This window comes from Heterodontus francisci, chromosome 38 (assembly GCF_036365525.1).
Source record: "Heterodontus francisci isolate sHetFra1 chromosome 38, sHetFra1.hap1, whole genome shotgun sequence".
Classification (NCBI taxonomy): domain Eukaryota; kingdom Metazoa; phylum Chordata; class Chondrichthyes; order Heterodontiformes; family Heterodontidae; genus Heterodontus; species Heterodontus francisci.
In genome coordinates, this window is record NC_090408.1 from 27,671,264 (window position 1) to 27,694,457 (window position 23,194).

General features: G+C 43.0%; 1 protein-coding gene across 12 annotated transcripts in view; it reads right to left on the reverse strand.

Moving 5' to 3' along the window:
* Positions 1-23,194, reverse strand: part of atp8b4 (ATPase phospholipid transporting 8B4) — a 251,477-nt gene that overhangs the window by 105,250 nt on the left and 123,033 nt on the right. For all 12 annotated transcript variants that reach the window (XM_068017953.1, XM_068017955.1, XM_068017959.1 and 9 more), the window contains 4 exons: positions 19,744-19,802; positions 3,743-3,856; positions 2,089-2,187; positions 288-349 (listed from right to left, as the gene is read on the reverse strand). In XM_068017953.1, coding sequence (XP_067874054.1) covers positions 288-349; positions 2,089-2,187; positions 3,743-3,856; positions 19,744-19,802 — 334 coding nt within the window. The remainder of the gene's footprint in view (positions 1-287; positions 350-2,088; positions 2,188-3,742; positions 3,857-19,743; positions 19,803-23,194) is intronic.

Here is a 23,194-nt window from a genome sequence, read left to right on the forward strand (position 1 = left end):
GGATACGGAGACTATTTAATCATATACAGCCTTATCAAATAGATCCTTATAACATAAAATGATATTCTTAACCATAAGTTCATTCAAAAGTTAATCAGTGTGGTGTTAACTGTTGCTTGATTGGAAGGAACAAAATCTTCCAGGCTTGCTTGAGGTTTCTTATTGTTGCATTCACTTTCTTCAAACAAAATTGTTAAATGTCACAATAGTTGAATGGAAAGACGGAGTCTTAAGCAAGCAAGTTAACTCAATCACCTTTGCAGGTTGAAAATTTATATTGCACTTACTTGCCATCAATGAGCACCTGAGACTGTCGGTTGTTGACCTGATTATCACTCTTGTAACGAAACTGAAAAATGAAGAAGAATAATTGTATATGTCCACTGACAGCTTTTATGTGACAAAGGTTTTTTTTTGATAAGAACTGGGATGTCTTTTTTCAAAAATGACCCATTATTTAATTTTTGATATAAGGCCTTTGTTGAATTAATTGAAGCCAGTTATTTCCTTGCAGCAGCCCAATTACCTCACCACTTTCCGCAGGTGAGTGCAGTCAACTCATAAGCACACAAATTAGCAGATTTATCCAACTCCATTCCCCAACTAGACGGAGATAGATTTGAACGCTCAACCTCTCGGTTGCTAATCTGGTACTGTACAACCTAATGGTTAAAGTCTGCACTGCCAGGGGTATTGATGACACACTGGGGTCAATTTTCACAGGCTTCCTCTGGGGTTAATTGGACAATAAGGACCACAACATGGGATCAGTACCCTTACTGCCCCGTTAACACTGGTGATGTGACCTGCTCCAGATTGAAAGGGGGCCTACCACCAGCTGCACCTGCTTGTTTTAAGCACTAGGCCCAATTAATATAGAAATTGGAATCTGAAGCCGTAAATAGGACACTGTGCTGGTCAAAGCCTACACAAGTGATGGAACCGAGGAGCCCATCAAATGTAAATGTTTCAGGTTACAATCTGATGAGCTGCATCAGGATGCTTGTCTGGTTTAAATGAAGTTGGGGCCTCAAAATCACAGCAGCTTCTTCGCAACCAGCCCCACAGTCTGCTCTCCCAGAACCTGAGCTGTAACATAAATGGGCCCAAATACTCGAGCTCTTTGGCGCATTAAACCTTTCTTCCTGCCTCTTGAATTCTGAAAGGTTGGTCACCTCCATTGCATATCATTTACATTGCTAGAAGAACTATACAAAAATGGAATGGAAAACCATAACGTACCCATTGGGGAAATGGTGGCGCAGTGGTAATGTCACTGACCTAGTAATCCAGAGGATCAAGCTCATGCCCTCGGGACATGAGTTCAAATCCCACTACAGCAGCTGGTGGGATTTAACTTCAATTAATTCATTAAAAATATGGAATTGAAAGCTAGTCTCAGTAATGGTGCCATGAAACTATCATCAATTGTCGTAAAAACCCATCTAGTTCACTCATTTCCTTTAGGGAAGGAAATTTGCTGTCCTTATCTGGGCTGGCCTACATGTGACTCCAGATCCACAGCAATGACTCTTAATTGCCCTCTGAAATTGCCTAGCAAGCCACTAAGTTCAAATGCAATTAGGGATGGGCAACAAATGCTGGCCTTGCCAGTGAAGCCCACATCCCATGAAAGAAGGAAAAAAAACTTTGATCTTGCCAAAAAAAATACAGTCAATGCTTATCAACTATATAAATTAATTGGTTCTTCCTCAACTACATTGTGCAAGACTACAAGTCCATTTCCATTTGTATACCAAGAGCAACTGATGCATAGCATTTATCGTAAAGTTACAAGTTGATGGAGCACTCAATTTAACATCTTGCTTGAGAAACAAAGTGATCCAGCTGACTTGAGTTAAGTGGTACTAACCAAAGGAGCCCCAAAAATAGTTAAGACTATACCTTGCATCAACAAAGCACCTCATACCCCGCTGATTAAGTTAGAGCTAAAGTGAAGGAGAAAAACCATCGCTACTGCCACTGGCTAAAATCTCACCTCAGAGAGGGTTTCTCTGGGTGTCAATGACAACAAATATGACTAGTTTAACTGTACCTCACTCAACCCAAAATTCATTAAGTACTTACAAAATCATCTGTAGCATCTTTGACCGCGGTGATAGTTAACACCAACACTAAAGGCACTATAGTGGTAAACCAAGACAGGGAGGAGATATGAGGAATTAGCTGGAAGAAAAATCAAGATTTAATCAATAAGAATTGTATACTTGTGAAATTTAGCTCAATTTACTCATGATTCAGTCATTTCTTACATAAAAAATAAGTGATCCAGAGATTTAAAATAACCAATGCAAATACCACAGATTTTTATAGTATTGAAAAACATTGTATTATCCAGTAACCTGAACTAAATGACTGAACTAACAGGAGTAGAGTGCAAACATTTTTACAATATATATTTTGATTAGCAGTACATTTTAGTTACGAGTGAATGTTGGCCTTCAAGATCCTTATTGTCCTAAATCTAAAATGTTCTTTCAGTAGCTGATGCTGAATAGACTGATGAGGCATAAACACTAGAATGGATCAGCTGTCTTTGTGATGTACATTCTATGTAAATGCTTTTTGTGCTCAATAAAACAAATAGCTAACAATCTGAAGTGATTTCAAACCAACAGGGCCAGGCTGTAATTTTAGCACACAAAAGGCAACTACAAATCAAACATAAGGTAAATTTGAAACTGATTAAATAAAAATAGAACTTAGAAAAAAAGTAGTTTATAACCTTGTAAACTATGAAGGGATAGAAATTATATTTATGTCCAATCCTTTCAGTTTCCAAATATGAATCCAAAGTTGCAAAAAAGGAATCTTTCTAAGTGTGTTCTTTTAACTTAATATGTGATTTTATATATTCCTATTTTGGCTTCAGCATTGCCCTAAAATTGATGCCATGCTTAGTTTTGGAAAAAACATACCAAATTTACATGCTAATGATCTTGAACATTGAATAAAGCAAGACACAGTCAAACCACTGCAGAGGTCTGGATATTAAAGTGTGTGAGGAAGCTAAACTCCAGAAAAGCAGCCATGTGAGATTGTAGTTATAATCCAACCCCCAACCCCAATGCAATTTCTGCCCTCGAGTACCTGTTTGCTGCACCCTAACTCCCTTGGTTGCTACACAGGGACAGGTGGGAAAAAAATGGGGAAAATTGGTATTGTAGAGAATGAAAATGGTGCATTCCCTGTTTTTTTTTTAAATGTTGATAATTTTACATTCCCATAGATCTTCAATTACTGAACTTCAGTGCAAACTGGCCAACAGTGGAGAGAGTACTGCTTACACATCAAGTGTCCATTGAAGACTGTGCACATATGAATACCAAGTTAGCATTGATAAGATCCGTTTTAGTGATAACAAATCACCTCATATATTGAGCCACTCATTTCACAAGGGGTGGTGGGCTTGCTAATGTGAAAATTCCAATGGTAAATTGTACTATTTGTCAAGTTCAATTTAACATATGATAAATTGTAGGAATCACTTGAACATGCTATAAAATCTAGAAATCACTAAAACTGATGCTAATTGCATCCAAGAGCTTGTTTCATTAACTGAAATTATTTCACTTCTAATATTTAATAAAAGTCTTATTGAATACTTCACTGTCAAAGAAATGTCAGCTAAGCTCCAAGTTGTATGTAACTATAGTCACGTGATGCCAATCACGAATGTGTTCCACTCCTGTTCTTTTGTACTGTATTTTAAAACACAAACCTGTAAGAGCAACAGGAACAAAAAGTATGCATTGGCAACCCGCTGGAACTGCTCAAACAAGTTAATAGGCAGAAATGTGACAACGTTGTATTTAGAGGTTTTGATGCGGTTTTCCTGAAAGAATATAAAAGTACAATTATTCCACGATATTCAAACATAAATAACAATTACTGCTGAATTTTCTGATTAATATTAAATTGTAAGTTAGCATTGATAAGTATCTTTTATTCATACACTGTTTGACTACAGGCTATCTACATCAATATAAAAAATGTAAATGGTTGGCATTCACTGGTTCAGCTTTTAGTGGCAATTTTAATAATTTTTCTCATGATGCTTCTAATATACATTTTGTTTCAGACTTTATTGCATCCACAGTTTTCAATACCTCAGGGGACATCTTAATATCACAATGATCAACTACAATACTGATAGGCAATGGTTTCTCCATCTGCCATAGCACCAGTTATCTCGAGACCCCCAAGGACCAGTCACTTGGCCGATCAGATTCCTTATCTCTGCTGCCCCTGGACAATATGATGCCAAGAGATGGTGTAAGCTTCCACATATGCTTATGGTTTTATTAAGCGGATCATGGCCCGATTCAGGCACTGACCAATTTCTAAGCCATAGTGAGATAGTGCTCCCAGCTTCATTCATGCAGTGCAGGTCATGGGGGAGTGGGGCATTAAGTGGTGGATGGCAGTGGCCCTTGGTTTAAATGTGGAGCCAAGAGCAGAACACCTGCTCCCCCTGGCTCCACCTGAGGTAGGAATTTTTTTTAAAGCCTTTCCACCTGGAGGCCACCACCAGAAAGGCATGTAGAACAGGTAACTGAATGCAGGCGGCTGCTACACTTGGGGAAAACCAATTTCTGGCTTGTGTTCTAAAACAGGCTTTAGGTCCCTTGTTAGTATCTTCAACGGGCCTAACACCTGCCTGGGTTGCCTCTATAATACCCAAACCAATAGTATAACAGGCATGCTTCCAATGGTGTTGTGACATTGGAGGTTGTCCCCCTAAATTGGACCTTATTGCACCCGTTTGCAACCCAGAAAACAATAATGTCCAATTTCACCCTGAAGAAAATGAGCAAAATATATATTCCATTCACAGAGCTTCAATAGCAACCGTTTGGTGACATACAAAGAACAACTACTGTAACAACAAGCAGAGTGGAAATACTTAACACATGAACTAGAAAACCTACAAATGGCAGCTTTAGTTCTCATTACTGTTACTTACAATCTATTGTAACGTCTATGGTGATACAGTGTACACTTTATTTTACTGATAGCTGTTGCTGATAATTGTTACTGCTTTATATACTTCCAAAGCAATGCATCACAGCAAAATCAAATCCCATCATTTTGTACATGTGTTACTTCTTAGCTGCTCTGGTAGTAGGACTCACGAGCACAGAACAGATACCAAGCAACAAGGGAAGGAGTGGTGGGGAGATTGGGGGTGGGAATAGAAATAGGAAAGATTCAAATTTTTATCTTGTTTATCCAACTTTGAAAGGAAATATCACCCACTCAGATTAGGACTACCACTATTGGAATTTGCTTTGAAATATAGCCAGTATAACACATTTTAACCACTAGGGTTAAATTCTCATCATAACTGGACATTGCCAAGGTCAAACTTTAACTGTACTTACAATTAACTGTACTGTGCATTTACTGCACCACCAGTGTAATGAGTTACTATGAGCAATTATAAATATGACTTATTTCAGCATGTGTCAGTATTTCACACCCAGAGACATTTCTTTAATCAATATGCAACAATATATGTATTAGGCAAATCAAGTTTGAGACAGGTTGCCCAACCACAACAGTGAAAATGGATTCTGTCAACAGAGACTGGGCTGTTGCATACATGTGTTTTTCAACTAAGAATGTTATTTCTCTTTTCATGTAAACAAGTTCAAACTAGAAACTTTCCAAAAGTTACAGGGAATATGGTTCAGAAATAAGTCTGATTATTTTGTGTAGGATGCTTCACCAATTACTAGTTTAAATTTTAGCTGAGCCTGGGATTAAACTACACTCAAAACAAACTCCCTGATATGACACTTCTGTGAAGATGGGAGAGAACAGAGTGCAGCAAGTAGGATTGTGAGGTGAATTAAGGTTTGGGGGAAAAGTCAACAGGCAGGGTCTGGTAGGTGACACTCCAGCTAAGTTTCTGATGCCCTCACCCTCCCAGCTGAGTGGTCATGCAGTGGGATGAACTGGCAATGTTGCGAGCTAACACCTGGTGAGCTACGCAATGCGGAAAGCATCATGTTACGGCCAGGTGAGAAAGAGGTCCAGGATTCACCTGGTCTTACTGTAACAGGGGCCGCAATTTTTCGGCTCCCGGCGACTCTGGGGCGGCCGGGTCGGAAGCGGCCAAGTAAACCAAATCCACTCCACGCCGCCCGCCAACCCATCACGCACGGGGCAGCCAGTTAGCGGCTCCTCGGCATATTCGGCACCTGACAGCGCGCGCGCGGCCAGCTGAATCAGTGAATTTGGGGGCGGGGCCAATGTCAGCCCTTTAGAACGGCAGACAGCAGTGCAATGGAGCAGACGCTCAGGGGAATATAGTGGGGGAGTTGTGAGTGTAACTGCCGAGGTGACCATCTGACTGGAAAGTCAAGAAGTGAAGGAAGACTGACAGTGCCCAGGGCCAGGAAAGGGGAAAACATTTGCAGAAGAAATCCAGAGTGATGGAGGGGGGAAGGTTCACCACAGTCCCCAGATTCTCAGAGGAATCTCTGCAGGTCCTCCTCCAGGCAGTGGAGGCGAGGTGTGACATACTATTCAACGCTGATGGCCGAAGAAGGCCCGCAGAAGTGACCAAGAGGGCCTGGCTGGAGGTCGCCGAGGAGGTCAGCAGCAGCTGTGGGGCATGGAGGACATGGCTCCAGTGCCGCAAGCGGCTCAATGTCCTGCTTCGCTCTGCCCGGGTAAGGAGTACTCCTCATCAATGTTATTGTGAATGTGTCAGGGAAGGGTCAGTCTGTCCTAATGATGCAATGTGGAAATCAGCAATGAGCAGTCCTTTCCTGCTGCATTGTATTGGGATGCAGGATGGGCAGGTGTGGGATGCATGGTGATCCAACAGTGTTTACATTGGACACTGCATTGCAGTAGCGCTGAAATGGAACAACAAACCCAATGGGTGAGGGTGTGAAATACCAAGTCATATGTCTAAACTAGGTGTGCTTGTTTAAATAGGAGAAAAGGGCTCACAATGCCTGAGAGAGGTCCCGGACCGCTGGTGGCCATGGCAATCAGGCATATTGACAAGTATGGAGGAGGATGCCTTGATGCTAGCAGGGGAGGACGGAGGACGCGCCATAGCAGATGGCGAGGTTGGCGGCCCTAGCCGTCAGAGTGAGTGACCCATAATGTGGTGGGAGGGTGTAAGGGGTGAGGGGGGGCGGTGGTAGTTGGGTGGCAGTTTAAGTGGTGATTGTCTCATGCACTGAAGTGTGCGAAGAAAAGTTGATTCACACAAAAGTGGGCAAAATGCAGTCAGGGACATGTGCTGCAATCTGTGGTGCTGATCAAACTGATCAATCTGATTTTCCCTGCAGGTGAAACACATCAGCGGCCAGGAGGGGTCTCGGGGGCTCAACAGTCCACCTCTGAGGATAAGGAGATTGCCTCAGAAGGTGCGCCATCACATCATCGCACCTCACCAAGCCCCAGTGCAGAGTTATTTGTTTAAGGTTCTTCGAGCTCACTGTACAGTCCTTTTGTAGGTTGATCTTGCTTTTCGTTGGGGTCCAGTATTCTTCTTAAACCTTGTTCACTGTAGGAGACTTTTCTCTCTTGGGGTTCATGTGTCTTCAGTCAGTTTTTGGAGTTCGTGAGAAAGAAATGGCAGCCGACAGGACAGGAGAGGAGGTCAGCTTCAGTCCAGGAGCATTCTGCTTTCTGCCAGTTCAAACACTGTCTCGACCATTTAAAACTCCCCAAGTTGGCCAGCAGGGTAATCATGTGACCAACTGGTATAACCACCTCTGGCTTTGAGAATTGAATTGAAGCAGGGAATAGCTCCTTTGTCTACAAACACTGTCTGTTAATATGCAAAAATGTCTTTCCAGCCATGGGTCTGGCAACCCCTTGGAACAGGCCTTCTCTTCTTCCTAGCAACAATTTGAAATTTAATGTCCATGTGGTGAAATTAATGTGCCTCATTCTTGGCAGGTGGGGGCCTGCATGACAAGTAGTTATGGGGATTGTGTCATGTGCACCCGAGTATCTTGTTTTACATAATCCACGGTGTGTCATTGCTAATCCTAAATCTGCCTAAGCCTTGACCAAGTGCCCTCCAAAATTAAGATATTATAACAAATAAGCCGAAGTACAGTAACAAGGGTTCTTTGTTCAATCAGCATCTGTGGAGAGAGAAGCAGAGTTAACATTTCAGGTCTGCGACCATTCATCAGAACTGACTTGAAACGTTAACTCTGCTTCTCTCTCCACAGATGCTGCCAGACCTGCTGAGTATTTCCAGCACTTTCTGTTTTTATTTCAGATTTCCAGCATCTGCAGTATTTTGCTTTTATTCTCTGTTCAATCCCTGGTCAAGCTATAAATTGGGAAAGTAAGTTACACTCCAGGCCAGACAGAAAGGGCTAAGTCACTGAACCCAAGAAGACTTTGTTTGCTTTGGTAAATGTGACCGATCTGAATATCTGAATTGAAACCAATTTTGGTTTCACCCCAACTAAAAACAGAATTTGATCATTTGTTTTGAAAAAAGGATACATCAGAAAAGTGCTGGGGAAATGGAATCAGAAGAGTAGCAAAATATAATTATTACATATTCAATTCATATAACAAATTAATATTACTGAGTGTTGGTCAGGAAAAGAGGAGTACAAGAGAATTAAATTTACTGAAATGGAAAACAGAATGTAAGGATAATGTTCTAAAGAGTCCCTCCCCCACCCCAAATATATGTGGTCAGCTACAGAACTCCAAACATTTTTAGTCACAACAATCATCCCAACAATATAATTTTAATTCTTAACCAACTAAAAGATTAAGAAAAATATTGAAACATTAAAGCACAATCCTACATAGGAAAAAACTTTCATCCAACAGATGCATAAATGACAATATGGCACTGTGTACTTCTTAAAGACATATACAGACATGTGCTACGATGTAAAAAAAAAAGATTGTTTCAAGAGGTCATAAATGATGCCAGTAAATGTATCCACTAATGCACAAATGCCCACCAGATGGAGTCAATGCATTTTTTAAAACATATTTTTAAATTATGACATAAAAATGGATTTATGCCTAATATACAAAAAAGGACATAAAATGGGAAGTAGGCAATTTACGGGAAATACAACACCCATGGCATGAGTCTAGCTGATTTCTGTGGAAGTCAGGTTAGTAATGTCGGCCCTGGTTTATTCTCAATATGCTTTTACCTGACATAAATTCTAATCTTTACTTCAAGAAAGATAATTCACGAACAACAACAGAGGATTTGCTGTTGATAAGGCCTCCCTCCATTGCAATCAAGTGAAAAAGCATGGAAGTGTACAATAGTTTTTTTTTAAATTAACAACTTAAAAAAAAACAAAATCATGAATGTCAGGCCTTTTATCAGACAAGTAATCTCTTCTGAGGTAAATTTTTAGAGTTTTTTTCATAACTGACAGCAAGACTGCTCATTCACTGAGGACTTGATTTTTGCAACCCTCACCCCACTCACTTGCCCTGTGACACAGAAATTGCTGAGTGCAAAGTATTTTTCAGGCTTAAAAGTAACTCTTTTTTTGTATGGAAACATGCAAACATCGTAAAGTGTGACCTTTCGAATGCTGGAAATCATGTGAGTAATTTTTAAAAAGTATTCAGTAAATTAGTCATGGGTTCATTTGCCATTCTAGAGACAGAGACACAGAGGAAGAGACAAAGATGAAAACCTTCTCACTTAACCTTTTCGCTCTCCTCTCAGTACTGACCGATCTTAAATCCTTCATTCAGTGCTGCCAGATCCCACGCCATCTCCAAGCCCTGCCATTGATGCCAGATCTTAGAATTCCCCAGTAAATCAAATTCCATATTACACCCTCACCTTACAATGCTGGAAAATGGTAGGAGCATCCAACCTCCTTACCTCAAACCCAAAGATCTGTCCCTCAACGTAATCAAACCCCGGGACCTCTACCTCTTGATCACCCTCTCAATGCTAAAATACCTTGGAATCCCCACTCAATGTTGCTATATTTCAGAACCCCTACTACATCTCAAACAAGAACCAAAGCCCCCCTCCACCTTTACTTGTCAAACCTAACTCTCTATTCTTTCTTCAAAGGTGCTAAATGCCAGGTATCTTCCCGTGGTGGCTCTTTTGCATCCTCTTCAGGTACAACTACTGTCCAACTTTAACCTTTCTCTGTAAAAGCTGATTCAAAATACTTAATGCATTTCTGTCATTTCTTCACTCTTGGATTCATTCCAAATTAACCAGGGCTCTGCCTGTTAGTGCTCTCATCCTTTCTTTCACTATCCCTATGTGCTTATAAAAAGCCCTTGTTATTTCCACTTATCTAGGCTGTTAGTCTGTTATGTCCCTTTTAACTTACTTAATTTCCCATTTTGGTCTATTTCTATATATATATCATCCTCAGTCTTCTTCTATATTAGCCCCCATATTTGTTATATGCTGAATTTAAAAAGAATCTCATTGCTGCTCCAACCTTTCCAATTATCCATGGAACCTTTGCCTTTGACACACCCAAATGGAAGCCCTGATTATGATTAACTCCTTTACTCCTGGTCAGGATGTATTTAATGTATAGTTTATCGATTACACATGCCAATCACTTCCACCACTGGTCCACTGCTCGATCTGCCATACATCTACTACTATTACTTTCGGATGGTGGGAAGAGCTTATAATGTTATAATGGGATGTCTAGTTTGGCGAGCAATTCAATAGCCACGTGAGATGCCATGTGAAGAAATGAGCTGCCTCCCGTAACAGATCTTAGTGGGAAGGTTGATGTGATGTGTTCCATGGTCTGGGACTCGTGACCACAATCCCACTTCGGGTCGGCCCTCATCTTCCACTTATGGTGCAGGTGGCCGCCTCATCCATGCTCTGTGCAGATTTGGTTCACTGCTGCCCACCTTCTTCGAGAGAGGTTGAAGCCCGGGACCTTTGCTATTGGGTGAGTGATGAGTTGTTAGCGCTTTATGCTGCATGCGTCCCACGATTTCGTCCATCCGGGTAGTGCATGAATATTAGCTGCTATTTCCCAAAATGGCCAGCGTGATTTTAGAAGCTTTTTTTGTGGGTTTTTCAAGTATTTGTGAATGGAGAGGTTAGTGCTGCTCACAACATTTTCCATCTCACAGAGCACGAAGGTGTTGTGGTGAATGGTAGGCGGGGCAGTGTGGGACAGCACTGGGAGCCAATCAGTTGGAGTAGACTTAAGCATCCCTGATGCTGTCTTCATGGCGACATTTAGCTGCATGTCCACAATCTGTGTGGTGGCTGCAGGAACATGAAATTGAGCAGTATTCTGCAGCAGAGTAGATTAAGGCTACTGTTGCAGTATGAAATACCATATATTTGAACCTATTAAACCATTAAATCCATTAATCTGGTTTTGGTTCCAACACCCAACTGAAACTAGATAATTTCTAGTTAAACACCTTGATGTTGGATTTCTCTATCTCTTTATCTATTTTCAACTTGAACTTATTAGGTTATGGTCAGCATTTCCCAAAGGCTCCATTACCTTAAGCTCAGTTGCGTAACCTGCTTTTGTATCTAAAATCAGATCAAGCTCTGCATCCTTCATCAAAAGATGTGCAACATACTGATTAAAAAAATAGCCCTGGATGCATTTTAATGTTATCTGTTATCCCAGTCTATCATTAGATAATTAAGAATCTACCATAATAACAGCTGTATTCACTTCAAATTTCTCTAATTGTTAAGAAATGTCGATGATATTACAATCACCGGGGAAGTGGTACTGAACAAATTGTTGGAGCTGCGGGCTGACAAGTCCTCGGGTCCTGATGGACCTCATCCTAGGGTCTTAAAAGAAGTGGCTAGTGAGATAGTTGATGGGTTAGTTTTAATTTTCCAAAATTCCCTAGATTCGGGGAAGGTTCCGTTTGATTGGAAAATAGTGAATATAACTCCTTCATTCAAAAAGGGAGGGAGACTGAAAGCAGGAAACTATAGGCCAGTTAGCTTAACATCTGTCTTAGGGAAAATGTTAGAAGCTATTATTAAAGATGTTATAGCTGGGCATTTACTGGGCATATAGTGGAACTCTGTAAGTGGCTTGTCTGTGAAGCAGGGGCGGGGGTGCCTGTGAAGCAGGGGGACTGCTTGCAGACAGCAAGAAAATTTTTAAACGACATTGAAGTGAAGCCGCAGGGAGACAGTGATGAAAGCACACTAGTGCAAATGCAGGGCTGGCAGCCTTTTAAAGTCGGGGCCAGCACCTGCTCTAGCATCAGGTGGTGCCGTGAACGGCATCGTCATTGCCGCCCATGCCACATGATTGGCGGGGACGGCCAACGTCATTATGTTAAATGGCCAGCCGCTGCATAATTGTGGCAGCTCAGCTGCTGACGTCACAGGAGGAACCGCTGCTCTTTTGCACCCCCACCACCAGGATAATGAAATTCAGCCCATTGTGTCTAGTTTCCTGACTTTATTTCAAACATTTTGCACATTGATGTGTTAACACTACAATCCTCAAGCATTTTCCCTTCTATTTTCTCCCTTATTCTTTTCTTCAGTTTCCTTCCCCTATTTTAAACTGCCTTTTCTCTGCTTATTCTTAACCCTTCCTCCACCTTCCTTGCTTTAAGATTGTCACTCACTGCTCCATTTAGCCTCTCTGAGGGCTTTGTTACCTGTTAGAATGAATTGAAGCCAATTCCCTTGTTGAGCTTCACTTGGTCTAGGACGCTTAACACCTGATAAATCTGAAATTCTCCCCTCTGTGTTATGTGCAAATCTTTTGGGGATGTGTCTAATCTCTTTGTCCCTGGCTGATGTAGCATGGGGTAATCCTGATATTACTACCTTAGAGGTCCTGCTTTCTAAGCACCTGAGCAATTCAACTCCCTCGTGTAGAACTCCACCTGTTCTGCTCTATGTCACGGGTTCTAATTGTGAGCCATGAGTTCAGGCTGCTCATCCTTTTGTCCCAGAATCTTCTCCACCAACTCTGTTATGAACCTTATCCCATTACCTGGGAGACAATAAAGCACAATAAAACAGTCATGGCTGCAGAAAAGGCTATTGATCCCAATGCGAGCTTTTGCAATTTTCCACAATATATCTCATGGTACAATATTACCCCTTTACTATGAATACGTGCCTAATTGCAGGTATTTTTATTCTTAGAAACTAAGCTGGGAACACAAACTAATTTCCCCTCCAATCCTTTCAGCTGGCTGGAAACTTTCGCTCCATTAGTCTTGGTTGGATTTCAACAAAGATGAAAAGATAACAAAATAAACCATTGTGCCACTCATTGTATTTCTGTAAAATGTAAGGAACTGGTTCATTCTTTATATTAGCTTTTAGCTTTTGCCTGTCATGTAGGTTTCTGTTGGTAGACTGGAAATGTCGGTTTCAGTTTCATTTCCAGTGAAACAAAAGGCAAAGACAGGGCAGCAGAACTACGACAGATCTCTTATCAGTGTCATGTCATCAGATGGACACGTTTTGACCATCAAATTCCCGGCGGAGCAGCAGGAGAAGGTAGCGACTCTTCGGTGGGTGAGTGAAGGCATCAGGAGCTGTGTTTTAAAAGTAAGTACTTACTGTTTTACTTACTGTTTTCCTTGTCTTTGAGTTTCTTTTGGCGCCGGAGGAACCGGAAGCTGGTCGGCAGCGAGGACTCCTGGGTGGGTATTTTCCTTAAAGGTGCGGAGCTCCGTGGACTCGGCCTCATTTCCCGGCGGAGCAGCAGGAGAAGGTAGCGACTCTTCGGTGGGTGAGTGAAGGCATCAGGAGCTGTGTTTTAAAAGTAAGTACTTACTGTTTTACTTACTGTTTTCCTTGTCTTTGAGTTTCTTTTGGCGCCGGAGGAACCGGAAGCTGGTCGGCAGCGAGGACTCCTGGGTGGGTATTTTCCTTAAAGGTGCGGAGCTCCGTGGACTCGGCCTCATTTCCCGGCGGAGCAGCAGGAGAAGGTAGCGACTCTTCGGTGGGTGAGTGAAGGCATCAGGAGCTGTGTTTTAAAAGTAAGTACTTACTGTTTTACTTACTGTTTTCCTTGTCTTTGAGTTTCTTTTGGCGCCGGAGGAACCGGAAGCTGGTCGGCAGCGAGGACTCCTGGGTGGGTATTTTCCTTAAAGGTGCGGAGCTCCGTGGACTCGGCCTCATTTCCCGGCGGAGCAGCAGGAGAAGGTAGCGACTCTTCGGTGGGTGAGTGAAGGCATCAGGAGCTGTGTTTTATAAGTAAGTACTTACTGTTTTACTTACTGTTTTCCTTGTCTTTGAGTTTCTTTTGGCGCCGGAGGAACCGGAAGCTGGTCGGCAGCGAGGACTCCTGGGTGGGTATTTTCCTTAAAGGTGCGGAGCTGAGTAAACCCGAGGCACTACACATGTAGTGTCTCCCACCCATCCTCCTCCTCTAACCTAATAATAAGACCCTTTTTACCCTCCTCCTCTAGCCAAAAAGGACTGAACAGGTAAGCTATTTACTGTTTTTGTTAATATCTATAGTTGTACTTAACTAAGGGGTAATTGAATAAAAGAAATGGCAGCCAGTGTAGTGTCTTGCTCCTCCTGCAGAATGTTCGAGGTGAGGGAAACCTCCGGTGGCCCTGCCGACTTCACCTGCTGGAAGTGCATCCGTCTCCAGCTCCTATCAGACCGTGTTAGGGAATTGGAGCTGGAGCTGGATGAACTGAGGATCATTCGGGAAGCTGAGGGGTTGATAGATAGAAGCTACACGGAGGTCGTTACTCCACAAATCAAAGGCAGCTGGGTAACAGTTAGAGGTGGGAAGAGGTCAGTGCAGGGATCTCCTGTGGTCGTTCCCCTCAACAACAAGTATACAGTTTTAGATACTGTTGGGGGGGACGGCCTATCGGGGGCAGGCTGCAGTGACCGGGCCTCTGGCACGGGGTCCTGCACTGTGGCTCAGAAGGGAAGGAGGGAGAATGGGAGAGCACTAGTCATCGGGGACTCGATGGTGAGGAGTACGGACAGGCGGTTCTGTGGGCGCAGGCGACACGCACGGATGGTTTGTTGCCTCCCTGGTGCCAGGGTCCGTGATGTTTGTGATCGCGTCTTCAGGATCCTTAAAGGGGAGGGGGAGCAGCCAGAGGTCGTGGTGCACATTGGCACCAACGACGTAGGAAGGAAGGGTGGCACAGATGTTAGAAGTGAGTTTAGGGAGTTAGGCTGGAAGCTGAAAGCTCGGACGGACAGAGTTGTTATCTCTGGTTTGTTGCCGGCGCCACGTGATAGTGAGGCTAGGAATAGGGAGAGAGCACAGCTGAACACGTGGCTGCAGGAATGGTGTAGGAGGGAGGGCTTCCAGTTCTTGGATAATTGGACTGCATTCTGGGGAAGATGGGACCTGTTCAAACAGGACGGGCTGCATCTGAACCAGAGGGGCACCAATATCCTGGGAGGGAGGTTTGCTAGTACTGTTCGGGAGGGTTTAAACTAGTTTGGGAGGGGGATGGGAACCGGACTTGTAATCCAGGGACCAGTGGGTCCACTCAGAAAGACAAAGAGTGTAGTGAGGTATTGGGGAAGGTAGCACTGTCACAGAGGACAGATGGGCACGGAGAAGGGTTAAAGTGCGTATACTTCAACGCAAGAAGCATCAGGAATAAGGTGAGTGAATTGAAGGCGTGGATGGGCACTTGGGACTACGATGTTGTGGCCATCACTGAAACGTGGATAGGTGAGGGGGAGGAATGGTTTTTGGAGGTACCTGGTTATAGATGTTTTCATAAGATTAGGAATGGTGGTAAAAGAGGTGGGGGGGTGGCATTGTTAGTTAGAAATAGTGTAACAACTGCTGAAAGAATTTTCGAGGAGGATCTGCCGACTGAGGCACTGTGGGTTGAGGTCAGGAACAGGAAAGGAGCAGTCACCTTGATGGGAGTTTTCTATAGGCCCCCCAATAGCAGCAGGGAGGTGGAAGAGCAGATTGGGAAACAGATTTTGGAAAGGAGCAGAAGTCACAGGGTAGTAATTATGGGGGATTTCAACTTCCCAAATATTGATTGGCAACTCTTTAGATCGAATAGTTTGGATGGGGTAGTGTTTGTGCAGTATGTCCAGGAAGCTTTTCTGACTCAGTATGTAGACTGCCCGACCAGAGGGGAGGCAATATTGGATTTGGTACTAGGTAATGAACCAGGGCAAGTGATAGAGCTGTTGGTGGGCGAGCACTTTGGAGATAGTGATCACAATTCTGTAGCATTCACTGTGGTAATGGAGAGGGATAGGTATGTGCAACAGGGCAAGGTTTACAATTGGGGGAAGGGTAGATATGATGCTGTCAGGCAGGAACTGAGGAGCATAAGTTGGGAGCATATGCTGGCAGGGAAGGGCACGGTCGAAATGTGGAACTTTTTCAAGGAGCAGATAGTAGGGGCCATTGATAAGCATGTCCCTGTCAGACAGGGAAGGGATGGTCATGTGAGGGAACCGTGGTTGACAAGAGAGGTTGAGAGTCTTGTTAGGAAGAAGAAGGATGCGTATATAAAGTTGAGGAAAAAGGGCACAGGCATAGCTCTGGAGGGATACAAGATGGCCAGGAAGGATCTGAAGAAAGGGATTAGGAGAGCTAAGAGAGGGCATGAAAAATGCTTGGCGGGTAGGATAAAAGAAAACCCCAAGGCCTTTTACGCGTATGTCAGAAATATGAGGATGACTAGGGGGACCGTAGGTCCGGTCAAGGACAATAGCGGGAGACTGTGTGTTGAGCCGGAAGAGATAAGTGAGGTTTTGAATGAGTACTTCTCTTCGGTATTTACGAATGAGAAGGGGTGTATTACTGAAGAGGACGGTGGGAAGCAGACTGGTAAGCTCGAGGAAGTGCTCGTTAGGAGGGAAGATGTGTTGGGGTTTTTGAATAACTTGAAGATAGACAAGTCTCCCGGGCCTGACGGGGTATATCCAAGGATGTTATGGGAAGCAAGGGATGAAATTGCAGAGCCGCTGGCAATGATCTTTTCATCTTCTCTGCTGACGGGGGTGGTACCAGGTGATTGGAGGGTGGCAAATGTTGTGCCCCTGTTCAAGAAAGGGAATAGGAACAACCCTGGGAATTACAGGCCAGTTAGTCTTACTTCAGTGGTAGGCAAGTTGATGGAAAAGGTGCTGAGGGATAGGATTTCTGAGCATCTGGAAAGACACTGCTTGATTCGGGACAGTCAGCACGGTTTTGTGAGGGGTAGGTCTTGCCTCACAAGCCTGATTGAATTCTTTGAGCAGGTGACCAAGCAAGTGGATGAGGGTAAACCAGTGGATGTGGTGTACATGGATTTTAGTAAGGCATTTGATAAGGTCCCCCATGGTAGACTTATGGAGAAAGTCAGGAGGCATGGGATAGTGGGGAATGTGGCCAATTGGATTAAGAATTGGCTAACTGATAGAAGGCAGAGAGTGGTCTTAGATGGTAAATACTCAGCCTGGAGCCCAGTTACCAGTGGCGTGCCGCAGGGATCAGTTCTGGGTCCTCTCCTGTTTGTGATTTTTATTAACGACTTGGATGAGGAAGTCGAAGGGTGGGTCAGTAAATTTGCAGATGATACAAAGGTTGGTGGAGTTGTGGATACCGAGGAGGGCTATTGTCGTCTGCAAAGGGACTTGGATAGGTTGCAGTGCTGGGCTGAAAAGTGGCAGATGGAGTTTAACCCTGAAAAGTGTGAGGTCGTCCATTTTGGAAGGACAAACATGAATGCAAAATACTGGGTTAACGGTAGGGTTCTTGGGCATGTGGAGGAGCAGAGAGACCTTGGGGTCTATGTGCATAGATCATTGAAAGTTGCAACTCAAGTGGATAGGGCTGTGAAGAAGGCATATGGGGTGTTAGCGTTCATTAGCAGAGGGATTGAATTTAAGAGCCGTGAGGTGATGATGCAGCTGTACAGGACCTTGGTAAGGCCTCATTTGGAGTACTGTGTGCAGTTCTGGTCGCCTCATTTTAGGAAGGATGTGGAAGCCTTGGAGAGGGTGCAGAGGAGATTTACCAGGATGTTGCCTGGAATGGAGAATAAGTCTTACGAGGAAAGGCTGAACATTCTAGGCCTCTTCTCATTAGAAAGGAGAAGGATGAGGGGTGACATGATAGAGGTTTATAAGATGATCAGGGGAATAGATAGGGTAGACAGTCAGAAACTTTTTCCCCGGGTGGAGCAAAGCGTTACAAGGGGTCATAAATTTAAGGTGAAGGGTGGGAGATATAAGGGGGATGTCAGGGGAAGGTTCTTTACCCAGAGAGTGGTCGAGGCATGGAATGCCTTGCCCGGGGAAGTTGTTGAGTCAGAAACTTTAGGGACTTTCAAAAGGCTTTTGGATAGGTATATGGATAAAGGAGAATGATGGGGTATAGATTAAATTGTCCTTGACAGAGGACAAAGGATCGGCACAACATCGTGGGCCGAAGGGCCTGTTCTGTGCTGTATTTTTCTATGTTCTATGTTCTATGTAAATCAAGAAGCTATGGCCGGATTTTTACTTTCATCAGATGGAAGCCGTCCACCAAATAAAAAGTCGGTGGCGATCCCATCTCTGCCTGGCCTGTAGATGGGGACCGCATTTTACGGTCCCCCAGGCCCTTAACTGGTCTAAGGCAGGACTTCCACCTCCTTGAGGCAGGAAGTCCTGCCTAATGGAGCTGCCGGCCAATCGGTGGGCTGGCAGCTGTTAGTCCCAGCCACGCCACCGGGAGCGGTGGCCACTGCTGCGACTGCAACCCAGCATCAACAAAAAGAGGAAGGACACCCTGGGAAAAGGTAAGTTTTTGGTACCTAGCCGTGGATGATCTGTTGGGTCCCAGCGAGGCAAGGGTGATCTATTGGGGGTATGGGGGCGTGTTGGGTGTTGGGGGTGGTTGGGGCATCGGGGCCGGCCCTCCAGGCCGTCAGAAAGCTGTCAAGGGTAAAGTCGCCGTGACGGCGGGTAGAGGCCCTTAAGTGGCTGTTAACTGGCCACTTAAGGGCCTTGATTGGCCTGGGGCACCACCACTGCCCTGTGTAAAATGGCAGTGGAGGCAGGAGTGGGTTGGGAAAGGCCCTGCGAGCCTCCCAATCCATTTTGTTCAATCCCCCGTCACCAACCCACTCTTTGGGGGTGGGTGTAAAATTCTGGCTTATGGCTTTAGATCGAGACTCCTCCAATGACAACTGTGCGATATCCATATTGTTTGCTTCGGCAGCCTCCAGTTGAATGGCTTGATTTACAGGTCAGTTAAAGCGAAGGCTTGAGGAGTGATTCTTGTCAAAACTGAAGTTATTGCAGCTGGTGCCATGAAGTAATGTAGAAACATTTACATTCTCACACAGCCAGAGCGAAAGAAAGGGATAAAAAGAGGGGTGTTAAAATAAATACCTCAGAATTCAACAAGACCTGGCCAGTTATTCCCCTTGAGCTCAAAACATGTGTGATGAATTCTCTGGTAAATTGTTTTACTGCGTGTCTCAATTATACATGTAATTATTGTTAGTAATAGTTATATATTTGTTTATTGGTAGTAATACTTATTTCCCATGAACAAATATGCTTATTTCCTATGAAAGACAACAAATACTTTTGAACCCTATTATCTTGTGGAATAAGATATAAACATATAAATAAGAAAACCCACTCCCTAACAAAATTGCTCAGCAAAAAAGTGGTGCAATACATAAGGAAGTACTTTTGTAGTTCATCAGATATCTACATTACCGATATCGGTCACTAAATGATTATATGCAGATTATGGATCTTGAAGTATTTACAAAGACTAAATCTTTACTTACGGCATACTGAAACTTCTCGTTGTATTCACGGTTGTTGGCTATCACCCGCCGCTCCTCCTCTGAAAAACAAACAAATAGTACAAAAATAAACAAATATGATCACTCATGGAGTTAGAATGTGGCGAACTGGTGCAATCAGATCAAAGAGAATTTGGAACAGTTCCGTCAGAATCCTCATAATAAGGTTCTTTATTTCTAAAAGCATATTTTCAACAATTTGAAACAGCTGTTTTTTTATATTTACAGATGGAAGTATTTATCACAGTGCCTGCACAACCATATATTCTTGTCTGTCATGCATCTAAGATCAAGCAAACAACTTGATTGGTACTCAGCTTTCAAACGTTTAAGTACCCGTAACTCAACTTAAGACTTCAGAAGGACAGCTTTACTCTTGGGCCCACTTATTTATTCCAAACAGAATTTTTAATATTGCAGTTGTATTTCCATTTTTGCATTGGTACATAGTCGGTTTGGATGCACACAGATGGGAAAATGCCTTCATAACTAAAGAGTAGGAATAGCAGTCACAGGTGGATATTTGTCCTCTTTGTACATTCTGCCCCAGTTTTATCCAGCCTCTGAAGTCCAACTAAAATAGCCTCAATTTGATTTTCCTAATTAATGAGGCAAAGCTGATTTTAGATCACTGCGCAGATTTCAAGTTCAAGGCTCACCTCTAGTCTGTCATTATAACAAGAGAGGATTTTTCTTATGGGCATCACAGCACAAATACTATTTGACCTGAAGGAACAGACTATTTCCAGTTAGTAGTAGTACAAAGTTAGTGGCTGGATCTACACTGGGGAAGTTGCATCCCAGAATTTTTCAAGTCTCTAACAGAATCACATTCCATCAATCTTATTCTACAAAAGTAGGAAAAGGTATTTCGGGAGATATGTTTCTTATAATAATCTGTTCCCATTTTCACCCATAGCCTTGCATTGTTATCCGTGCCAGCTGAGAGACATGGCAATGGACATATCCCATGTATCTGCGACAGCCTCTGAATTGCTGGCAAGATTCCAGTGCCAGATATTGCCAGCACATTCCCACCCCAATGAAAAAACTCTTACTTTCACATAATGCTTCATCTAATGACCACAATCGACAGATGACCAGGATGCAAGGCCACATCTTGCATGCAGTTAACAGGCATCTGGTACCAGGGTTGATCCTAATGCACAGCATTAACCAGACATTCACCAGTACTAACTTTATGGAAGTGATGTAAAATTAAAAAAGTGAAGACATGAGAAAGTTGTCCAAAAAAAAACAATTTTATGAATTTAGCTCTGGAAAATAGTGTCAGCAGGAGGCACTTGGTTCAAAGCTAAATGTAGGCTCATAATGGTGAGAGTTTACCTCCCTACAAGCAGAAAGAAAATTTTATATTGAATGCATGGTCAATTAAAGCTGACACGTGCATTAATAATAGGGCACTTAGGAATCACTCTCAAGTAGCACAATAGTAGACAAGTAAGACTTTCTTGCCCATTTTAATACAATTTAGCAATTGTTAAATTCATTAAAATGAGTGATTAATGACTATTAAGAGAGCATGTGCAGAAACTTTGCAAGTACACGTTAATTGGTACGCTATAGAAGGGAATTGAATCGCAAGAAAATTATGCACATTCAAAAATTCTGACTTCAAACAGTTAACTTGGACTTATTTTGTCCAATTTAACTATGTAAATTAACAATTTGGCTGGACTTACAACAGAAAAACAGCTGCCTTTTAAGGAAGGTAGGAATCCAGCCACAAAAAGATAAGATTTCCAAATAAATGAGGACAACTATCTTTCACCACAAGTCATCCTGTTTGCAATGAAACAGCTGCACCTTCGAAAAACATGCTCCTCTTGTTTTGTCCTGTTGCCTCACTGGTTATCTTTCAGCTCTTTCCAGCTGTAAACTGAAAAGAGCCACACTTCCTTTCCAAGACAATAAGAGCTGAAAACAGTTATGGGACATTTCCTTTAAAAATCTAGATCATAAGATACTCAGCCACAAATTATACCGTTAAAAGACTTTTCTGTAGCGGAAAGGTGCCCCAGGTTACAACTTGCTTAAGTATTTAAATTAGCATTTCTCCACGAAGGTAATCTCACAATCATAGGATTGAAGGATAAGGAAAATAAGTGCTGGAATATTGCTAGGATTCCAATGGCTGTGGCTGCTGTGATAATGAGGATGCCAATTCAGTATACACTGCAGCTTGGACTGAGAATGAACGCACAACTGTAGACATTGCAAATCCTCCACTCCATAAAAGCCACTGTATACAACAAATAGCACCAATAACAAAGGTCTGGCTGTGCTGTTTATGGGATCAGTGACAATGGCTCAGATTTTGTGGGCGTTGGTGAAGTGATGGCACTCACCACTGACATGGAAGAAAGCTGTCCACAAAGACCGAGCAATCTCTGTGGCATGGATTTCACCTTTCCTGATGTTAATTTGAATGTGGCGCCAGGTCAAGGGGATCTCCATGCATCCAGCAACAGTGATGTCATCAAGCACGGTAAGCAGCCAATCACATTGAAGAATTCTCACAGAAACAAACCAGGAAATATCAAACAATCATTGAAAAAAAATTGTATTAAGAAAACTATAACATTATCAAAATGGATAAAAATGGTATCACTCAAATATAAAATTAGTTTTCCAGGGCCAGAGAGGTTGTTCAGCAGTAGTTAGAACTTAACGTGACTTTCAAAACCCAGTTACACCTCATTAATAAGGCACAACGTTTTGGGGCTTTTTTTAAACAGTGATATTACAGATAAAAGGGAAAGTTCTTGTCAGTTCAGTGATTTCTAAAGATTGCCGTCTGCATTGACTTCAACAGCGCACTCTGTGGAGAAGCAAGAAATCACTGACAGCAATTAGGGATTTCCATGTTTAACTGTACTTGTCCAGATGATTGAAGTTGCTGTCAGTTTCACAAGGCAATAACAGTGAACACTGACATCCCCATCATTACAACTACAAAATCCAGGCCACTGACACATTTCTAAAGTTATTTTAAAATAAAAATTCAGACCAATTACGAGATGATTATATAGTGGCTTTGGCTTAAAATGCACACTTGGACAGAATGAGCACTGCTCAGAAAAAGCCACAGTTAAGGACATTTTTAAAATCATAACTAAGAGTGCTACATCAAATGTGAACTGTTTGCACCTAGCGCTAATGCAGAAACTTGGGGCCGGATTTTCAGCCCCTTTGAGGGCCGGGATAGGAGGCAGGCGGGGGCTAAAAATAGCCCCACCCATCTGATGTGCCGGTTCCATCCTGGCCCATTTTGCAGAGGTGGGATGAGGTGGTGGAAAGGCTACCTGCCTGCACGCGGTGGATAGCTGACCCAGCTCGGCAAGAGCCTATTGAGGGCAATTAAAGGAAGCCAACTGGAAAATCCTAGCTCCCGGCAGTTTAACTGCCTGGA